Source organism: Hipposideros armiger, unplaced genomic scaffold (assembly GCF_001890085.2).
Source record: "Hipposideros armiger isolate ML-2016 unplaced genomic scaffold, ASM189008v1 scaffold_1531, whole genome shotgun sequence".
In the NCBI taxonomy this organism is placed as follows: domain Eukaryota; kingdom Metazoa; phylum Chordata; class Mammalia; order Chiroptera; family Hipposideridae; genus Hipposideros; species Hipposideros armiger.
In genome coordinates this window covers 123,452-143,891 of record NW_017732881.1, presented here as the reverse complement: position 1 = coordinate 143,891, position 20,440 = coordinate 123,452, and the positions used below count along the sequence as shown (strand labels likewise).

Below are 20,440 nucleotides of genomic sequence, written 5' to 3'. Positions count from 1 at the left end.
ACAGCTTTCCTTGTGCTTCACAATTCCTCCTGAAGGGAGCGCTCATGAGTGAAAAGGACTCTGAACCCAGGGCACTTACCTTGGCTGGGGAGAGGCCGAGACCTAAAGGATCTAGCTTATAGTCAACAGGTCAAGATGGGAGGGGATTGGGAGGATGAGAGAAAGGTGAAGGAATTAAAGTACAAATTGCCAGTTATACAAACAGTCCCAGGGATGGAAAGTACAGCATAGGGAATATAGTCAATAATATTGTAATTACTATGTATGGTGTCAGGTGGGTACTAGACTTATCTGGGTGATCACTTTGTAAGGTATATAAATGTCTAATCACTAAGTTGTACACCTGAAACTAATATAATTGTATGTCAACTGTAATTGGAAAACAATTTTTTTTAAAAGATGCTATTTAATTGGGAACAATTGACATCTTTATAAAATCCTGTCAATAGTTTACATGGTATTTTCTCTTATTTAATTGTGTCCTTTAAATTTTTATTTCTCTATAATGCTTTATAATCTTCCATGTAGAACACATGCATATTTTTGTTAGATTTCTTTCTAGGTATTTGATGTTTTTTGGTTGTATTAAAAATGGTGTATTTCTTTTGATTTCATTTTCTTGTTGATTCTGGTATATAGAAATACACTTGAATTTTGCACATTAACCTTGTATTGATCAGCCTTGTGAAATTTGCCTCTTTAAATAATTCATCTGTAAGTTATTTAGGATTTTCTATATAAAAAATCATATCATTTGATAATAAACATTTCTTTTCTTTTCTTTTCTTTCTCTCTATTTTTTTTTGCCAAAGGGAAAATAAATAAATACAATTTTAATTATGCTAAAAAGCAGGGTGAGATTTAGAAGGGAAGGCACATTATTTCAAAAGGTGACAGCTTAGACTGAGAGGAAAAAGCTGTGAGCGGACAAGTTAACATTTTCCAAGCATAAGCAGAGGTGTGTGGCTGATGTCCTGAGTCATGATGTCCTGAGTGAGAGAAAAACAGAGGATGTTTAGAGATAATATCAACTTCAGCTAAGCCCTCTCACATTCCAGAGCTATTTATTTGTGAAAATGTCTATAACACTAACATATACTGAGCACCTACTGCAGGCACTGTTGCTTAATGCTTATATTATCCCACCTAATACTCACAAAATGTTAAGGGAATTTTTGTCCAAAGACCAGGGACGTCTCCCTTCTTTGGGCCAGGAACTTGATGTGGTAATTGCCAGGTAGTTGATGATATAGTAAGGAGGCCCACTCTGACATGTTTTGCTTCCAAATGTGCCAGCACATCCAGGTACTGAATAAAATTAAAAACTGAATTGGGGGCCGGCCGAGTGACTCAGTTGGTTAAGAGTGCGAGCTCTGAGCAACAGGGTCACTGGTTCAATTCCCACATGGGCCAGTGAGCTGCGCCAGAGCTGAGCTGCCGCTGAGCTGCCAACAGGAGGCAAAATGGCTCAGCTGGTGAGAGCATGTGCTCCTAACGACAAGGTTGCTGGTTGGACTCTCACATTGGATGGTGGGCTATGCCCACCTGCAACTAAGATTGAACACAGCACCTTGAGCTGAGCAGCCGCAAGTTGCCACCGGGTGGCCGGATGGCAACTGGACTTGGAGCTGAGCAACCTGCACCGTCTGCAACTAAGATTGAAGGACAACAACTTGGCTGTTCCCCTTCCCCAATTCCCCTACACTGTTCCCCTTCTCCAATTCCCCAATAAAAGTCTTTAAAACAAACAAACAAACAAAACTGAATTGGCTGCAAGGACTGAAGTTGGCTCCCAGAAGCCAGGGTACACAGAGTAATGGAATTACAGACTCGTGGTTGGGGTATCCACTTCCTGTTATAGATGGGTCTTAGAGAGGGACGGGGTCTTAACTAGGTCACACCGCGAAATAGCAGAAGTGAAATCCAAAACTCAGACAGGTCCTAAAATAGATGAGCACTGCAGGTCATGAATCCCTTTTCATAAGCTTAGAGTGGGGAGGAAGCTAGACGGGCTTCTGTTTCTCTCCCTCGACCTCCAAATTCTGCCAGGAGAGCAATCCTTCCAAGCTGGTTTGACCTGGGAAACCAAGATTACAAAATTGTGTTGCTAAGGCAACAGGTTTGACCAGGGGTCAGGAACTTGGAAATGTGTGTGTTAAGGTCCTGACTTCTGCAATCATGACTTGGGACTTCGAGGAGGTGGTGGGGATGATGTCGTTATCCAGTATTCTTGGGGAAAAGCAGTGTTGTATAGATGAAAAACATTATTTAATTTACAAACAAACAAACAAAAACCCAAAAGCGAATAGGTACCTGGAGTCAGAAGACCCAGCTTAGACTTTCTGCATTGCCAAATATCCTCTGTAATCAGTTAATCAGAGACGATTAACAGGAAATATAAATACACAACAGTTCCATATTTCTAATCGCTGACTAAGTTGTGTTCTGTTAAAACTCTTTTTCTCAGCCCTTAACAGTGTCTTGGACATTCCGTAACTTTCTAGTCAGTTCTGTTGATTAAAACTCAACCTGGTCTTAAGTCTTCACCTCAAACTTGGCTTAAATCCCATCACCTCCTCTCTGCATTCAGCAGAGGTTTAAGCTGAGACCTGACTCCTTGGAGAAGACAGGAAGGCCAGTTGTCCCTCACACACCTCTTCTCCATTTCCACTTCAAGTCCTAGTTTCCCAAAGTACTGGGGCTCAGAAGAGGGACAGGTATGGGAACAAGTGACTCTAGATCTAACTGGCTACAGCTATGGCCTCTTGTGGGCTGAAGCAGCTTCTCTGGCTAACCCTGCTGGCCCTCTGTGTGGCAGGTGTCCAAATGCTGGCTCTCTCATGGAGCAAAAGTGTGAGGATTTGGGTGGGCCCAGTGACACTTTCTGGACTCCTCTGTTTCTTGACATGAGAGGAGTGCCCCCTCCCACACTGTAAGGGACAAAAACCTTCCTTTGTATTCCTCCTTTACTCTCACACTGCTACCACACTTCATGTCACTTCTGACCTCAAATGTGTTTCCACACATCAAACAATTCTTTGACACCAGCTGGGTGTCCTAAAATTTACCGCAATTCTGACACTATCTACCTAGTGGTCAGTCATACAAGACTGCCCCTTCCCGAACTTCAGGCGCCAGTCACAAGTCATGTGCTCCTGACCGACCGGCTAAAGATTGGAGGTTCCAAATGATACGGGCCAAACAAAAGGGCTTCTCACTATAGAAACTCTAAGTTTTCTTTTTCCTAGTGTTTTGACTCCATAGCCCTTGGTTATAATAATTTTTCAAATCAGTTTCTTAATCATAAATAATAGATTGTTTCCAACCTGAATCATAGAAATCTCCCATCCCCTTGCTTTAGATAATTGCACTGAAACTTGTGATTTATGCTTGTTGATCGTAATCATTGAAGCCTAATGTTCTTTCCAACCTGTTCTGGGCCCAGCTCCTGAATAATTAACATCACCTGAATAACTGGTTAAGTGGCCACAGGCTCCATAGAGCGGATAGATTTTCCATCATGTAGCCACCTCGCATCAATACTTTGAGCTCTGCTCTTTAAGCCAACACTTTTAAATTTATTAATTAAAATCTATTTTTCCTCATTCGGGGACCTTAGGGATACAGATGATGCCCCAGCAAGACTGCCAGTCCCAACCAAAGAAGCCAATGCAGTCTTCCAGGCAGATCTCCAGACCCTTTCCTCTCATCTAAGATCAGATAGGGCAAGAGTTCCATGAATCCCCCAATAGGCAGGGACAGCTCTACACCCCTGCCCAGATACAGAAGAAAAGACCTCTTGTCCCTCAACTTCCCATAGAGATTTTGTAGGGACTCATGTCCTTCAAGGGGAAAACAAGGCAGGCATTTAGAGACAGGCATTGGGTCTCTGCATTTCTGCACGTCCAACACAACCCACAGAATGCAACCGCCCAAAAGACCCCCTCTCTGCCCAAAACTTCCCCTTCTCACTATAATTACCTACCTCTATGAGGAAACAAATGGGTACAAAATACCCAACTAGAGTAGACCAGTCACACACCTGTGCAATCAAGACCACAATGACCTTCATTTCACCTGGACCTCATTATACCATCATTACAATATCATACATATGCCCAGAAGTTCATTAATATCATTATAACAGACTGAACTCTGGGAAGGAACATGCACAGTCTAAAAAGATGAGGTAATAGGCTTAGCCTCTTGTCAATCACAGGTGTCAATCAAGTGGTCTCACGCCCAGGGAGGCACAACCCATTCTAGAGAAAAGAAGGATAAAAACTCCAAGTCCTGGCCAGTCAGTGCCTTTTGAGCTCCTTCTTTTGCTTGGCCCACTCCAAACTCTTTGGAGTGTACTTTCTCCTCTAATAATGGCCCTGGAGCCACTCTCTACTGCTTGGGCCTGCTCCTATTTCTTTGGCGCATACTATCTCTTCTAATAAACTTCTCTTTCACCACTTTACCTCTGTCTCATTCAGTTTTTTTGTTGGAGAAGCCAAGAGCCTGGACAAAGCGCCAAGAAGGACCTGCTCTCTGGTAACACAACTTCCTCGGGTTCAATAATTTGCTAGAATGGCTAACAGAATTCAAGAAAACCCTTACTTACACTTACTGGATTATTATAAGAGGATATAATTCAGGAACCGCCAGATGGAAGCGATGCATAGGGCAAGGTATGGGGAAAGGGTGCAGAACTTCCGTGCTCTCACCACATGCATCTCCCTCCCAGCACCTTCATGAGTTCACTAATCCGGAAGCTCCCCAAACTTCATATTTTGGGGATTTTTAAGGAGGCCTCATCACATAGGCATTAACTCCATTTCCAGCCCCTCTCCCTTTCCTGGAGGACAGAAAGGTCCAAGCTTCTAATCATGGCTTGGTCATTTTGGTGACCAGCCCCCATCCAGGAGATCACCCAGTCACCTCATTAGAACAAAAGACATTCCTCTCACTCAGGAGATTCCAAGGGTTTCAGGAGCTCTGTGCCAGGAACCTGTGGCCAAGACCAATATATACGTTTTCTATTATTTCGCCGACACCTCCAATTCAACCACTAGCAGATGCCACATGGCCTCTCGTTGCCCTTTTGGGTAAGATGTCTTCTAGACGGCTGAGGCCCAACTAATCTCCTTGGTATCCACTTGACTCATACATCCTAACCACGCTGTACTGTGGAACTTGGGCAGCACTACCTCCGTTCCCACTTCAGCCACCAGCCACGAGCTCAGAGATCGCAGGCCACCAACACTTCTGACCAACTACAAATTCAGGGGTTTCCATGACCTCATGTTCAGTAATTCACTACAATGACTCACATCAGGAAAGCGCTATACATATGATTACAGTTTTATTATAAAGTCTTCATATCAGGAACAGCCAAAAGATGAGGTGCATAAGGCGAGGTCAGGGAAGGGTACAGCTCAAGGGAGACAGCAGGGCCCCCAGAGTCTCCGGGACGGGGACTTGTGGGAATCCGTGAGCCCTGTGGGTCGAATCTTTGGACTCTGATGGTCTGAGGCATAGGCATGTGTGTGTGTGTTGAGGGGGCGATGGTCTGAGGCGTGTGTCTGTGTGTGTTGGGGGGCGGGGGGAGGCAGGGAAAGGAAGGGTTTTAAGGCGGGGATGGGGCAATGGGACTCACTGGTGGGCAAGAAGACCCCCAGGCGGGATTTCCCTCTCAGCCCAGGGCCCCTTGTCATCTCCCAGCTTCGCTCGGATCTCTAGGTCTGGGCTGGGTCTCCCCGGACGCAGCCGACGCCACCCTTATCGAGCACGGGCAACCACACCGAGAGAGGCCGGAACAAAAAAATGTCAGTTACAAACGGAAGCTCATCCACCAATCAGAGCCGCGAATGAAGTCTCGCGCTTCGCTAACTATCAAGGACTGGGCGGGGCTCAGAGCAATCCCGCTTCACCTCCCCCCCGCCGCAGCAGTTGATTGGTCACTTTTCAGTACTTGCCTGTCAATTTTGGAAGCTGAATAAAAAAGGCATTTCCTTAGAGACGCAAGATCCCTCCTCCGCCCTCCTGGCGTGGGAGGGGGTCCTTAAAGGGCCAGGTACGTGGTAAATGAGGAGGTCGGACCTTCATCGCAGAAACAGGAGAAACAATAACACAACAAAACAAGGAGCATTCCCATCACGCCGTAATCGAGCAGTCAGCGCTGTCTCGTCAAGAAACGGAGACTCAAAACATTTCAGCAGCTTGCACTGGTAAATAGCGGAGCAGGGATTCAAACCCTCATTTTCCAAACCCTATCTGGACATAAGCTGGGACACATAGACCCAGACTAAAAATCTAGGGACCCAGATCCTAATCACAGTCGCCAGGAAAGGAAAGTTTGCTTTCTTGATAAAAATCTTTAGATTCCAGTGACCTGGCCTTTGCTCACTGGGCCACCTCCTCTAGAAACTCCTCCCTGACCACACGCTCCACCCCTTGCCTGCAGGCAGCAGTGTTTTCCCAGGTTAGGGCACTCACTGCTCCTGTTCCTCCTTGTGTCCTGGCTCTGATTGAAGCAGGGCCCAGCTGGGCCCCCTTGTTCTCAGAATGCCTCCGGGATGCCCTGTCTGGGTTCCATTCCAGCTCCTTATCATAGAAGATCACCTTGTAGATGGTTGCTAATCACAAACCATCGCTTAACATTTTCCCTAGGTTTCTCTTCCACTGTTCCGGGATACTGGTGCCACAACAGATATGATGGCAGAGGAGGGCATCATGAAAGGAGAACAGACTTCTGGCACCATCTTGCAGCCTCTGGGAGAGTGCCCTGATTTTTCCTTAAAACCCCCAGCCGGTCTGAGAATGTTAAGGCAGTTTTTGGAGGTGTTAACCAGCTGCCTTCTCAGACCACCGGTGCTCTGATAATAAATGCTTTTTCTGTGACCCAACTCCTGTGTCGATCTAGTGGCTGAGCAGTGCAGGCAGCAGGAGCCCCAGACTTATTTGGGCCTCTAGTTACATGATTACCCTGGAATGTTACTGTCCATCTCTGTGTCTGCCCCCCCACCCCTCAAGACTGAGAGCCCTTGGAGGGCAGGTACTAGCTTTGCATCATTTTGGTGTCACCAGCATCATCCAGCAAAGGGCCTGGATTCAAGAGAACTCAGAAAGTGAAAGCTAGTATCTGGGATTTCTCATCCTTAAAATGGGATGTTGTTGTAAACCTCTCAAAAGAAGATTCATGTTCAAAAGGACTGCCCAGGTTGAAAACTTTGCATCAGTATTTCCTCATTACCCACCCCCAGCAGCCTTTCAGCAAGTCCTGATAGTTCTTCCTCCAAAATACAGTTGACTCTTGAACACTGTGGGTGTTAGGGTTTGGATCCCTGCGCAGTTGGATCCAAACTGTTGACCAGAAGCCTTTCGGAAAACACAAACAGTAGATTGACACATACATTGCATGTTATATGTATTATATACTGTATTCTTACAGTAAAGTGAGCCAGAAAAAAGAAAAGGTTATTAAGAAAATCATATGGAAGAGAAAATGCATTTATGGGCTGTATGTATTTATTGAAAAAAATCTGCATATAAGCGAATGCTTGCAGTTCAAACCCATGTTGTTCAAGGGTCAGCTGTCCATCTGAAATTCATTCCCATCCCTACTAATCCCACTTTCTTTGGTGTCACTACCACCCCTTGCCTGGACCATAGCAGCTTCCTCCCTGGGCTCCCATGTGTCCACTCTTGCTTTCCACTGCAATCCATTCTCCAAACTGCCGACACAGTGCTCTTCATAAAACATAAATCAAATTATGTCACATCTCTGCTTTCAAATGTTCAAAGTCATCTCAATGTTTTAGAAGTTAAAAAAGAAAAAGCTTCCAAAGTCTTTACTGTGGCCTACAAGGTCCCCTGCAATCTGGCTTCTACTTGTGTCCCCCTTAAAAGCACAGACTCTGGAGCCAGGCTGCCCGGGGTTCAAATTTCAGTTGTGCCCTGAGTCAACTTAACCTCTCTGAGGCACAATTTGATCCTCTTTGAAATGAGGATTAAATGAGTTAGAATTATGAATTGAAACAGGTCTCTATTTTATAAAATAGCTGACTAGTTAATATTTCTCAAGAACATCAAGGTTGTGAAAAACAAGGAAAGACAGAAACTGCCCCAGACCGGAGAAGACAAAGGAGATCTCATGACTGAATGGTATTCTTCCCTGGATTCTGGAACAGAAGGCAAAAAAAAACCAAACACCATGAGTGTAAATATTGGCAAAATCCAAATACAGCCTGGAGTTTAGTTAGTTAACAGTCATGTTGGTTTCTTACTTGTGACAAATGCTCCACAATGTAAGAAGATAACATTAAGGAAGCTCGGTGAGGAGTATATGGTAACTCTGTACTTAGTAACTTTTCAAGAATTTTAAACGTTTACAAGAATTTGAAAATAAACAATTTATTAAAAAAAAAAAAAGATCTATTCCTCTCTTCCTAGCTCATTCTGCCCAATGCCTCAAACACTGAATTAATTCCACCCTCAAACCTTCGCATTTGCTGTTCCCTTCGCTGGGAAGACTCAAGTTCCAGGTCTTCCGATCCTTCCATAACCACCTTATCTAAGACAACTGCCCCTGTGCCTCTATATCCCTTTAGCCCTGACTTCACATCTTCACAGCACTTATAGGAAATGTATTGTTTGTGTCTTATCTGTCTCTTTCTGCCACATGTAAATTCCATAGGAGTAGGGTCTACATCTATCTTGTCCTGAGTTACATCCCCAGTGCCCAGCCTAGCACAGGACAGACACTGAATGTGTATTTCTTAAATGAATGGATATAAGAATGACTATTGCTTCTTAATAAAATGCCATCAGCAATAACGATAAGTGACTCTCATTTGTTGAGACTAATTACAGTTCAGATTCTGTGTTGACGACTTTACACACGTGGTATCCTTTAAACCTCCCAAGAACCTGGAAGGTAATAGTAGCCCCATTTCTCAGATGGGGAAAACGAAGCATAGACTTAAGGTCACAGAGTAAGTCAGAGATAGAGCTTATAATGGAATCCAACCCCTAAGATTCCCAGCTCATCTACTAACCTCTCTACCCTTGGGAGGGTTCAGACATCCAGATTTCCCTGTCTAAATATCCCTTTAGTCCTAAAGAACACCATCAGGCCCCCAGAAAACAGGAATACCTATGGAGAGAGAGGAGGGACTGGGGGTCCTGACTCCTGAGTCTGAGGGAGGAGGAGCTGGGGGCCCAGACTTCTAGGTATGGGGGAGGTGGGCGCTGTGTCCTGAGCTGAGTGGGGTTGTGGAACTAGCTCCCACGAACCCACCTGCCACTCTTTAACACGGCGACTCACGCTCTACAGGCCACGCCCCATTTCTGCCAAAGACCCGCCCACTTTCTTTCCGACCCCTTCCGCCTCCCTGGGCCTTGAAGAAATCGGTGGAACGTGCTAGAAGAGACTTGAGAGAGCCCTGTGAAGATGGAACAGCAAAAGGAAGACACTGGGCCTGAGGGGTGAGAGACTCACAACCTCCTGCGCGGAGGACAGAGACCCAGAGAAAGGAGGGGACAGAGAAAATCAGAGAGTGGTGGACAAAGCCAGAAAAATATCAGCGGAAAAAAAAAGTCTCAGTTATCATTATATAGACAGAATCTTAGGGGATCTTGGTGACAGAGTTGAGCGAGATACTTAGAACTAGACAGAGAGCTAGAACAGATATTCGAGGGACAGAGAAATTTCAAGAACCAGGAGAATGGAAGATGCGAGGAACAGTGGTAGGGCTGGAGAAATAATAGTAATTGTCTCCATTTCTTGAACGCTTCCCAGCCCCAGCCCTTTAATAGGCACCTTTGATACCATCAAAGGCCATCTTTTGGTATGAAAAATTAAGGCTCAGAGTGGGAAAGTGATTTGGCCACAGACACACCATGAGCAAGCGAGGCAGCCTGGAATTGGAACGGAGTTCCATCTGATGCTGAAGTTTTGGCAGAGCTGCCTGTCTCTCTGTAAAGAGAGATGGGAAGAAACAGGCATGTGGAAGGAGACGGGTGGGGAGAAGGGTGAGAGGGCAGAAGATGGGGACGCAGAATGCAGGACGGAGAGAAATGGACTCGGGGAGAAGCACAGAGGCAGCCAGGCTGTACTAGGAAAGATATAAGCAGATGATGAGAACTGCTGACTTGATTCTCTTGTCATTCTAGGAACAGCCTGTCCCTGCCATCACCTGGGACTGCATCGTGGCCCCCTCTGCCTTTCCCAGCCCTGTCACCTTCTCTCTTGGGCACCCCAGATCCAGCCCACCTGGGGCTCCCTGAGAGCCTGGCCTCTGTCACCGTCCCCATCCGTCTGGACGCCCTCTCCTACCTTCTGCACAGTGCCCTGCTGGGGGCATACACCCTTCAACAGTCCTTGGCCTCCTGCCCCTGCAACCCTCAGTCAAGCTGCACCCACCCGGGCACCACCAAGAGGCCATCCAGGGGACGTGGGGGCTGGGAAGTCCCACGCAGGCCAGGCCGGGGCCGGGGCCGGGGCCGGGGCCAGAGGCCATGGGGACCTGGGAGGGCTGAGCAGCCAGAGAAGGGCTGGTCAGGGGACTCTGGGGCTGGCCCCAGAACCCTGCTGAAGACACCGCCATCACCCCTACCAACGCCTGCCCAGGATGGGAAGAAGGACGTGCAAGGTCCGGAGCCACCTCTGGACCCGTCCCCTGTGGCTGAGGACTGGGATGCTGAATACTAGGACTCTGGGGGAGGATGGGTTCGGGGTTTTCCTGGAGCCGAGAGCAATGTCAGTCCTGTCAGAAATACCCTAAGAAGCACCCAGCTCCCATCCTTCTTCCCCCAAAACCATGGCTTTAGGAGTGGGGCCTGAGTCCGCTGGCGAAATCTGGACCTGATTTAGGATTCCAAGCCAGAGAAAGCCTTAAACCTCACACCCTATGACTCTCCCCATTCTGACCCCAGCTATAGCGGACAACCCTCTCCTCGTTCTCAACCCCAGGGGCTCCTCCAACCCCATCCCGACCCCATTCTTAACCCCACAGCCATTCCCACGTGCCTGGGCAGCCCTCATCCCACCCCCCCGCTCTCAGTGCCGTATTCCCAATACCGTTCATTGCCGTCTCCACCTTAGCCCACCTCATTCCTAGCTGCTTCATCCTCACTCCCCACCTGCCTCAGGCCAACCCAATCCTGACCCTTCACCCAAACGCGGTCCCAAACCCAGCCAACTTTCACCCCGGCCAGCCCCATCGCGTCCTCAACCGCTTTCATGTTTCAGTCCCAGCCTCTGCATGCCCTGTGACCCCCCACCCCCCGCAAAGAACCCCACAGGCCGAATATATCCAGACACCACGCCGTTTCCTGCCCTGATTGAGCAATAAATGGATGGCTGTTCTTATGTCTTGTGTGTGTGTGTGTGTGTGTGTGTGTGTGTGTGCTTACGCAGCTCAGACCGACCCAGTGGGTGCTGTGAGTGAGGCCTGTGAAAGGGTGGAAGGGTGGTCGGGATGGCCACAGAGAGAGGCCAGTAGGGTCAGGGGCTGCAGGGAGAGAGCGCCTGGATCCCTGCTTCAGCAAATTCCATTTGGGGCCTCTGCCACCGCTGCACTTCTGCCTGCTGGAAGCTGCTGGGCCCTGGGGCCATTGTGTGGGGAGGCTTAAGGGATTTGGGGGACCCAGGGAGCAAAGAGGCCAGCAAGCTGGCTCGGCTCAGTCTGCACAGAGGGGCCGAGGCAAACGGAGGGCTCAGGACAGGCTCTGCCATTCAGGTAGGGACCAGGCATGGGTCCTGTCACCCCTTCCTCCCCCAAGACTTAGGCCTGCAGTCATCCAGCTCCTTTCTATCCCAGGGAAATGATGGGGTCCCAGCTCCTAGCCTCCTCCCCACCTAGGACTTGGGAGTCCAGGTGCCCAGTCCCTATCTTCTAAAGGACTTGGTGTCCCAGCGCCCAGCCCACCTCCTGAGCTAGGACCTGGAAGTCCAGGCTCCCAGCCCCTTTCTCCTCCAGGACCTAAGGGTCTAGGGCTTCAATCCCTCTTCTCTCAGACTTAGGACTCCAGACCCTCAGCCCCTCCTCCCCCAGGCCCCAGGAGCCCAGGCCCCGAGCCCCTTCCTCCTGCAGGACCCAGGCGTCCAGCTCCTGACCCCATCTCTTTCCTTCCCCACAGATCACCATGTACAGCTTCATGAGTGGCGGCCTCTTCTGTGCCTGGGTGGGGACCATTCTCCTGGTGGTGGCCACAGCCACAGACCACTGGATGCAGTACCGGCTGTCAGGGTCCTTTGCCCACCAGGGCTTATGGCGGTATTGCCTGGGTAGCAAGTGCTACCTGCAGACGGAGAGCATCGGTGAGGCTCTGGGGCAGGGCCTGGGCTGTGCTTGGTCAGAGCCCTGCAGGGCAGAACCTCACAGCTGAAGGGCCACCTGTTTTGCAGATGGAGAACCCTGTGACTCAGAGAGAGAAAAGGACCAACCCAAGGTCCCTCAGCATGGAAGGGGCAGAGCTGGGATTTCTTCCTAGTACAGTGACAGGATGTACTGATTGAGGGATTAAGTAGGGAGAGGTGACATCTCTTGGCACAAAATAGAAGTCAGGTTAGGGTGGGTGGGACTGGGGTTGCTGGAATAGCATTTTCTAAATATTTACTATGTAGCTACTGGGGGATACAGAAGCAAGATGGAGCCTAAATTTGCTAAATACTGAATGAGGTATTTTTTTTATTACTTGCTATGTGCCAGGCCATTTACTACAAACACACACACACACAAATACACACACACACATATACATATGTGCATATATGTATATATTACTATATATTATAAAAATGGGGATGAGTAGTACTTCCTGTATAGGGCTCTTACAATCTATATTATATACATGTATATGTATATTACATATTATATATGTATAGTATATATATAATATCTATTATGTAATATACTATATCTATATCACACAATATATATTTAATAGAAAGAGAGAAGACTGATCCCCAGTGCTCAACATCTATTCATTCAACATGTTTATTGAGCAGCTATTATGTGCTAGGCACTAGGTACTGGGATATAGCAGTGAATGGGAAAGCAAGGCCTTGTCCTCACAGAGATGAGACTCCAGTGGGGAGAGACAGACATCAAAAACAAGTTTAAAATGAATAAATAAATAGGACATTTTCAGATATGGGCAAGTGGTATAAAGGAAATGAAACAGAGCAATGGGAGAGAGGATAAAGAATGATTAGCAGGAAAATACGGGGAATCAGCATTCATTCATTCATCCAACAAATATTTCTCTAAGCCCATGTGCAGAGCAAACCTGTGCTGGAGGTATCCGTGACATAGAATCAACCCAGTTCCTGTCCTCAGGGAGCAATCAGGCTAGAGGGGGAGGCAGACAAAGAATCACAACATAGAGCAGGGAATGAGGGGCAAAGGGATGTTTTCTGGAAAAGGGGAGTTGGGAGTTGGGCTTTGGAGGATGAATAGGAGTTTGCCAGGTGATGAGGAGGGCATTTGCAGAGGGGGGAGGGAGGAACTGGGTCAGGGACATGGAGAGTGGCAAGGCATTCCCGCCCTCAGAGGTAGCAGCCTTCAGCACTGAGGGCAGCGGAGGCATGGGAGTGACTATGGGGTGCTCTCACAGCGTACTGGAATGCCACCCGTGCCTTCATGATCCTGTCCTCCCTGTGTGCCACCTCTGGCATCATCATGGGCATCCTGGCCTTCACTCAGCAGCCCACCTTCACCCGTGTCTCCAGGCCCTTCTCTGCTAGCATCATGTTTTTTGCCTCCAGTGAGTAGACCCACTCTTTCCCTAACTCTCTCCCTACTCCCTGCCAATCTCTAAGCCCAATCCAGCCCCACTTCCAACACCACTCTTATCTCTGACTCCTCCTCACTCTCAGCTTTATTCCCACCCTAATGCCAACCCCACGCCCAATACCACCTCCAAGACTATTTCTAATTCCACCTATTCCAACACTGCAGTTCAGTTCTGGCATTACCTCCCGGAGCCAGCATCAGATCCCACAGGTGTAAGGGAATGATTCCCAAAAAACCTGCCCCTACTTCAGCTGCAAGTAGAGTCCCCAGGCCACCTGCACTTTTGGCCAACGGGCTACAAATTCGAGGGTTCCCAGGACCCACTCAGGTTTGAAAATTTGCTAGGACAACTCACAGAACTCAGGAAAGCACTATACCGATAATCCCAGTTTTATTATGAAGGATCAACTCAAGACTAGCCAAATAAACGGATGGAGAGGGAGAAGCCTGAGAGGCTCTGTCACCCTCCCAGCATGTCCAGGATGCTTCAGTGCGTTCCATCATCCAGAGTTTTTACTGGAGCTTCATATTGAATCATTGACCAGGGGACTGCACTCAAGTCTCCAGTCACACTCCCCTCCCCAGAGGGGCTGATACCTGCTGGCACGAAGCTCAACTCTCTATTCCGTTGTTGGTCTTTCTGGTGACCAGCTACCATTCTGAGTCATCTCAGCTCAACAACAGGTGTGAAACCAGAGGCCCCAGAATAGCAAAGACACTCTCGGGAAATTACAAGGATTTAGCGCCAACCTCCCAGGAACCAGAGACAAAGACCAGTCGGATCCTGCCCGTCCCTACCCCATCCCCACTCCCTGTCCATCTTTACTTGCACTTTCAACTCAATGTCCTCACCCTTATTCCCACCTCCACCCACTCCACCTCACCCCTTGCCTCAATCTCAGGCCCACCCCATCTCCACACCCAACCCCCACCCTTACTCCCACCCACACACCCTCTTCTCCCCAGCCTTTTTCATCCTGCTGGCCTTGGCCATTTACACTGGAGTCACTGTCAGCTTCCTGGGTCGCCGCTTTGGGGACTGGCGCTTTTCCTGGTCTTACATCCTGGGCTGGGTGGCCTTGCTCATGACCTTCTTCGCAGGTACAGGGGCTTGATGGTGGGAAGGGCGGTGTCTGGGGCAGAGCGGGCAACACTTCAGAGGGGGAGATGATAGGTGTCCCACACGGTCCCCCAGCACCGAGCCAGAAGGCAGACTCCAGGCCCTGCGGACACCCAGAGAGAAAGAAAGTGCTGGGGCGGGAGCTTGGGGGGACGTCCAGTGGGATCTTTTCTCGCACAGGAATTTTCTACATGTGTGCCTACCGGATGCATGAATGTCGCCGCCCGTCCACGCCCCGCTGAGCCCAAATGTATCCACCAACTAACTTCTCCTGGAAGTTAAAACGAGGGAGAGGAAGCAGGGGAGAAGAGGAGGGGTAGAGTCTAGAGGCCTGAAACCCTGGCTCCTGGGGGCATGAGGGGGCTCAGTCCTGGACTCTGGGTGGGGGCTCCTGAATCCCGAGTCCAGTGGGGGAAGAAGGGAGAATGGGGTTTGGTGGGAGGGAGTTGAGAAGACTCAAGGCCCCACCTGTTGGGAGGGGAGGGGTGTTTGAGAAATGGAATATCCATTAGAATGATTTTTTGAAGTCTAATAAAACTGATGTGAAACTATTATAGTGTGACCCTGAGGGGTTGGGGTGAGTGTGGTGGATGGGGTGGGGTGGAGGGGGTTGTTGTGGTGGCTCAATCTGTTATTTCTGTAGGCATAGGGACAGAGATAAATCACCCAGCCCCCACCCAGAGGACAGTTCAACTTCTGGGAAAGTGATGCGTAGGTCCAATTCTGACACCAAGTCCTATGTGTATTTTTTTCCCTACACTACCAAGCAATTAACTCAATTCTGATATTATCTACCTGGAGATTGCATCAGACACCACATGTTAAGGGCTCAGTCCTACAAGACGGCCCCCTGCTTCCGATGCAAATTGCTGGTCCAGGTTATCACCTCTGCTTCTGACAAACCATGTGTAGATCCGTGGTTCTCACAAACTCCTCCTCAGGTTCCGTTAATTTGCTCACGGAGTGGCTCACAGAACTCTGAGAAACATTTTACTCACTGGAGCACTGGTTCATTATAAAAGGATATACAACAGTAAGATGGAAGATCTTTGCACAGGGCCAGGTAGTTGGAAAGGGTGCAAAGAAGCTACTACCACGGCCTCTCCAAGGTCACCATTCTCCCCAAATCCCCAAATACTCACTCACCTGGAAGCTCCCCGAACCCTCTCCTTTTGGGTTATTATGGAGGTTTCATTACATAGGTGTGAGTGATTCAATCCTTGGTCATTGGTGATTGAACTCAGCCTCTAGCTTTTCTCTCCTCCCTGAGGTCAGGGGCTGAGACTGAAACTTCCAGCCCTCTAATCACATGGTTGGCTCCACTAGCAACCATTCCCCATCCTTAGGTGGGATTCAAAAGTCATCTCATTAACATAGCAAAAGACTATGGCTCTCATCACTGAAGAAATTCCAGGGGTTTTAGGAGCTGTCACAATCAGGACTCAGACCAAATATATATATTTTTTATTGTAAATCACAGTATTACAGTAGGATAATAGGATAAGTGAAAAGCTCCGTGAAAAAAAAACTTCCCAGCCCACAGCCTCGCCCCATTTCCAGTTGGCTCTCCCAACCGCCTCTCCCCTCCCTGATGGCCCCTACAACTAGAAACACCAGAACCCTGAGCCTTCACCTCCTGCACCTGCCTCTTCACACACCACTCATGACTTTGACTTTCTCTTCATTCACTCATTCATTAGTTCATTCAATAAACTGATGCTGACTGCCATGAGATTTACTGATGCCAATCATAAATTATAATAAGACTGTTTAGCAAGGCTGGTTCTAATAATATTTATCACAGCCTATGCTAGTAATTGTTACATTAATAGAGGCTTACTCCCTAGAGATAATATTTATTGGGGCCTCCTCAAATAACAGTAATACTATATTTATAGAGGCTACTTATAATAATAATGATAATTGAGGCCTTGTCTAATAATACTTTACTGAGGCCTCTTTAGAAATATTGACTGAAGCTAATGCCAATAGTATTTACAGGGGCTTCCTCTAGCAATGATAATGATGTTATAACTCCTGACTCACATCTCTGCCTTCTTACTCAACATTTCCACTTGAAGAGAAGAGGTATCTCAAACCTCACATATCTGACACTCAGTTCCTGATATCTCTCACACCCCACATCTGCTCCTCCCACGGTCTCCCCCATCTTAGTAAATAACAACTCTATTTTGTTTATTTATTTATTTTTTGGTGTGAGGTGTCAACAGATTATTTTTTAAATTTATTTTTATTTTTAAAAATTATTTTTTTTTCAGTTAGAGTTGACATTTAATATTACTTTATATTACTTTCAGGTGTACAGCATAGTGGGTAGACATTTATATAATTTATGCAGTGATCTCCCTCATTAGTCTAGTACCCACCTGACACCGTACACAGCACCGTTGGTGGGATTGCAAATCAGTGCAGCCGCTATGGAAAACAGCATGGAGGTTCCTCAAAAAAGTGAAAATAGAACTTCCTTATGACCCAGCAATTCCACTTCTGGGTATTTTTCCGAAGAAATCCATGACAACACCAATTTTATCCAGCTGCTCAAGCCATAAAGGTTGGGGTCATCCTCGGCTTTCTTTTTGTCACATCCTACATCTGATTCATCGGCCAATAGTGTTGGCGCTACCTTTAAAATGCGTTCAGAATTTAACTCCATCTTGCTCAACCAGTTATCACTCTGAGGCAAGCCACCATCATCTATCACCTAGTTTATTGTCACTTCTTCCTAACCACCTCTGCCTCTGCCTTTGCCCTTTCCCCTGTCCCCCTTTGCAGTTCATTCTCTGTGCAGCATCTAGAGGGGTTTTTTAAATTAAAATCATGTCACTCCTGCCCTAAGCCCTCCAGTGGCCCCCATCTCAGGTGAAAAGCTAACATCTATCAAGATCATACAAAATGCCACGGGTTCCGGCCCTGTCTAACTCTCTGACTTAATCCCGCCTCACTCACTGCAGTTCAGGGGTCCCCAAGACTGCCTTAGGGTTCAGTGAGTTGCTAGAAGGACGCACAGAGCTCAGGAAAACTGTTACACACAGTCACAGTTTATTACAGTGAAAGGATACGGTTTCAGCATCCAGGAGAAACCAGGAACGAGCTTCCAGTTATCTCTCCCCAGTGGAGTCTAAGAACAGCACCTCCCCCAACAATGATGTGTGATAACACCCACAGAGTACTGCCAACCTGAGAAGCTCACCCAAACCCTGAGGGTTTGTTTGTTTTTACTTCAGAACAAGGTTTCTTTTTTTAAATATTTTTTTCAGTTATAGTTGACATACAATATTATATTAGTTTCAGGTGTATAACACAGTGATTAGACATTTATATAACTTACAAAGTGATCACCCCAATAAATCTAGTAGCCATCTGACATTATACAGTTATTTACAACATTATTGACTATATTACCTATGCTATATTTTACATCCCCATGACTACCAATTTGTACATCTTAATCCCTTCCCCCTTTTCACCATCCCCCTCACCCCCCTCTCATCTGGTTTTCAAAATGTCCTCTGTATCTGTGTCTGTTTCTGTTTTGCTTGTTCACTTATTTTGCTCTTTAGATTCCACATATAAGTGAAATCGTATAGCATTTGTCTTTCTCTGACTTACTCCACTCAGCACAGTACCATCTAGGTCCATCTATGTTGTTGCAGATGGCAAGATTTGATTCTTATTTTATGGCTCAGTAATGTTCCATTGTATACAAGTACATGTACCACCTCCTCTTTATCCATTCATCCATTGATGGACACCAGGTTGCCTCCATATCTTGGCCATTGCAAACAATGCTGCAATGCACATATGGATGCACACGTCCCCTTGAAGTAGTGTTTTAGGTTTCTTCAGATAAATATCCAGAAGTGGAATTACTGGGTCTTTCTTTGTCTCTTGTTACAGCCTTTGTATTAAAGTCTGTTTTGTCTGGCATAATTATTGCTACCTACCCCAGCTTTCTGTTTGTTTGTTTGCTTGTTTGCTTGAGATATCTTTTTCCATCCCTTTACTTTCAGTCTGTGTGTGGTCTCTTTAGGCAGCATATGTAAGGGTCTCATTTTCTTATCCATTCAGCCATCCTATGTCTTTTGATTGGAGCATTTAATCCATTTACATTTAAAGAGATTGTTGATAGATATTACTTATTGCCATTTTATTATTCATATTTTTTTTAATCTTTTTTTTCTTGTCCAGTCTAGGGTTTTTATTGGAGGTCAGTTTTGTAGGCATGGAGCACCCACATGGCTGATCTTAGTTTTCAGTCTCCAGCCTCTCCAGGGGTCAAACTGATAAAGTGCAGCCCAAGTCCCTCTGCCCCCCATAAACCACATTGGTAGCATAAGTGTGGCCCAAGGACTCCAGGTAAACAGAGACAATGATCAGGCAGGGCATTCCAACGGCTTAGAGATTCCTTCCAGAAGCCAGGCAAAGTCGACCTTCATTTGGTCAATGGTGGTGGTGGTGGTGGTGGTGGTGGTGGGACTTAGGGAGATGAGAAACAGGGTTACAGCCTTGAACCTGAAAATGGGATGAAGATGAAATGGGGTGGGGTTGAGGTAAGAGTTATAAGGTTTGGGGAGAAGTATGAGGAAAGAAGTGGGTGTGGGCCTGGAGCTGGAGTTGGGATTGGACATGTGATCAGATGTGGGGATGGGAATGAGGTCAGGGTTAAGTCTCAGGATGAGGCTGGGCTTTGGGTTTGGGGCTAGGGTTTATTTTGGGGTTAGGTTTGCAAATAAGAATGGGGTTAGGTTGGAGGATAGGGATGGGGTTAAATTAGGGATTGGAACTAGGGTGGAGAAATGAATTGTGTTTGGGATTGAAGATGGGATTGGGTTTAGAGTTGGTCTGGGGAATTGAGTTGGAGCTGGGATTATGCATGGGGTTGAGTTTAGAGTTGGGTTCGGAAATGAGAATGGGGTTAGGTTGGGAATTGGGATGGGGTTGGGTTGGAGAATAGGGATTGGGTTAAGGATGTGGTTGGGTTTGGAATAAGGTCAAGAGCACAGATGGGCTCTGTGCTCTGACTTTCCCCTCACTACACACCCACAGCCCAGACTTCCTGAAGCCTATCTGGCTGTTCTTTGCCAGAGCCATGTCCATAGCCATTTTTTTTTGCGCTGGTGCCCCTGCAGCTGATGACCTCGCTCCACCTCTTGGAGCCTGTCCTCATGATCATGTTCTCAGTAGTGGCCAGTTACCTCACTGGTGAGGGTCTGGGTGAGGGATGGGGGCCTGCAAACTGGAGTCTCCAATGAAGGAAGATGCATGGCCTCCTGGGTCACTGGTTCTCGCTTTCTCCAGCTGTTCTTGGGCTGCTGGCTCATTTGTCTTCACAACAGAGGTCCTCTTCAGGGCCATTCCAGTTTCATAGAGGTCAAGTTTGCCTGGGCCTTCCACCTGAGCTGTGGCACCGTCACCTTCCACCTGCTCATAGGTGAGGTGCTGCCCAGGACGTGATGCTGATATGGGAGGAGGAGGCTCATGCTTGGAGCACCAAAGGGCCCTGCACTGACAT

At 47.4% G+C, this 20,440-nt stretch overlaps 2 protein-coding genes across 2 annotated transcripts; both read left to right on the top strand.

Moving 5' to 3' along the window:
* Nucleotides 1–9,396: 9,396 nt before the first annotated feature.
* CUNH19orf84 (chromosome unknown C19orf84 homolog) lies at nucleotides 9,397–11,166 on the top strand. Its single transcript, XM_019634177.1, has 2 exons — nucleotides 9,397–9,474; nucleotides 10,162–11,166. Exons 1-2 carry the CDS (start codon nucleotides 9,440–9,442, stop codon nucleotides 10,697–10,699), a joined length of 573 nt encoding a protein of 190 aa, XP_019489722.1. The 5' UTR covers nucleotides 9,397–9,439; the 3' UTR covers nucleotides 10,700–11,166.
* A 349-nt stretch (nucleotides 11,167–11,515) lies between these two features.
* Nucleotides 11,516–15,353, top strand: LIM2 (lens intrinsic membrane protein 2). The gene is made up of 5 exons (XM_019634176.1): nucleotides 11,516–11,729; nucleotides 12,130–12,310; nucleotides 13,609–13,758; nucleotides 14,754–14,888; nucleotides 15,088–15,353. The coding sequence occupies exons 2-5, from the start codon at nucleotides 12,136–12,138 to the stop codon at nucleotides 15,147–15,149; spliced, it is 522 nt and encodes a 173-aa protein (XP_019489721.1). The 5' UTR covers nucleotides 11,516–11,729; nucleotides 12,130–12,135; the 3' UTR covers nucleotides 15,150–15,353.
* The last annotated feature ends 5,087 nt before the right edge of the window (nucleotides 15,354–20,440 follow it).

What these genes read in the sequence shown, in the direction of transcription:
- LIM2 (XM_019634176.1), top strand. Translation starts at nt 12,136, where the DNA reads ATGTACAGCTTCATGAGTGGCGGCCTCTTCTGTGCCTGGGTGGGGACC. An exon ending in CCTGCAGACGGAGAGCATCG is followed by an intron (nt 12,311 to 13,608) that starts GTGAGGCTCTGG and finishes GTGCTCTCACAG; the next exon opens with CGTACTGGAATGCCACCCGT. An exon ending in GCTCATGACCTTCTTCGCAG is followed by an intron (nt 14,889 to 15,087) that starts GTACAGGGGCTT and finishes TTTCTCGCACAG; the next exon opens with GAATTTTCTACATGTGTGCC.
- CUNH19orf84 (XM_019634177.1), top strand. Translation starts at nt 9,440, where the DNA reads ATGGAACAGCAAAAGGAAGACACTGGGCCTGAGGG. An exon ending in GAAGACACTGGGCCTGAGGG is followed by an intron (nt 9,475 to 10,161) that starts GTGAGAGACTCA and finishes TTGTCATTCTAG; the next exon opens with GAACAGCCTGTCCCTGCCAT.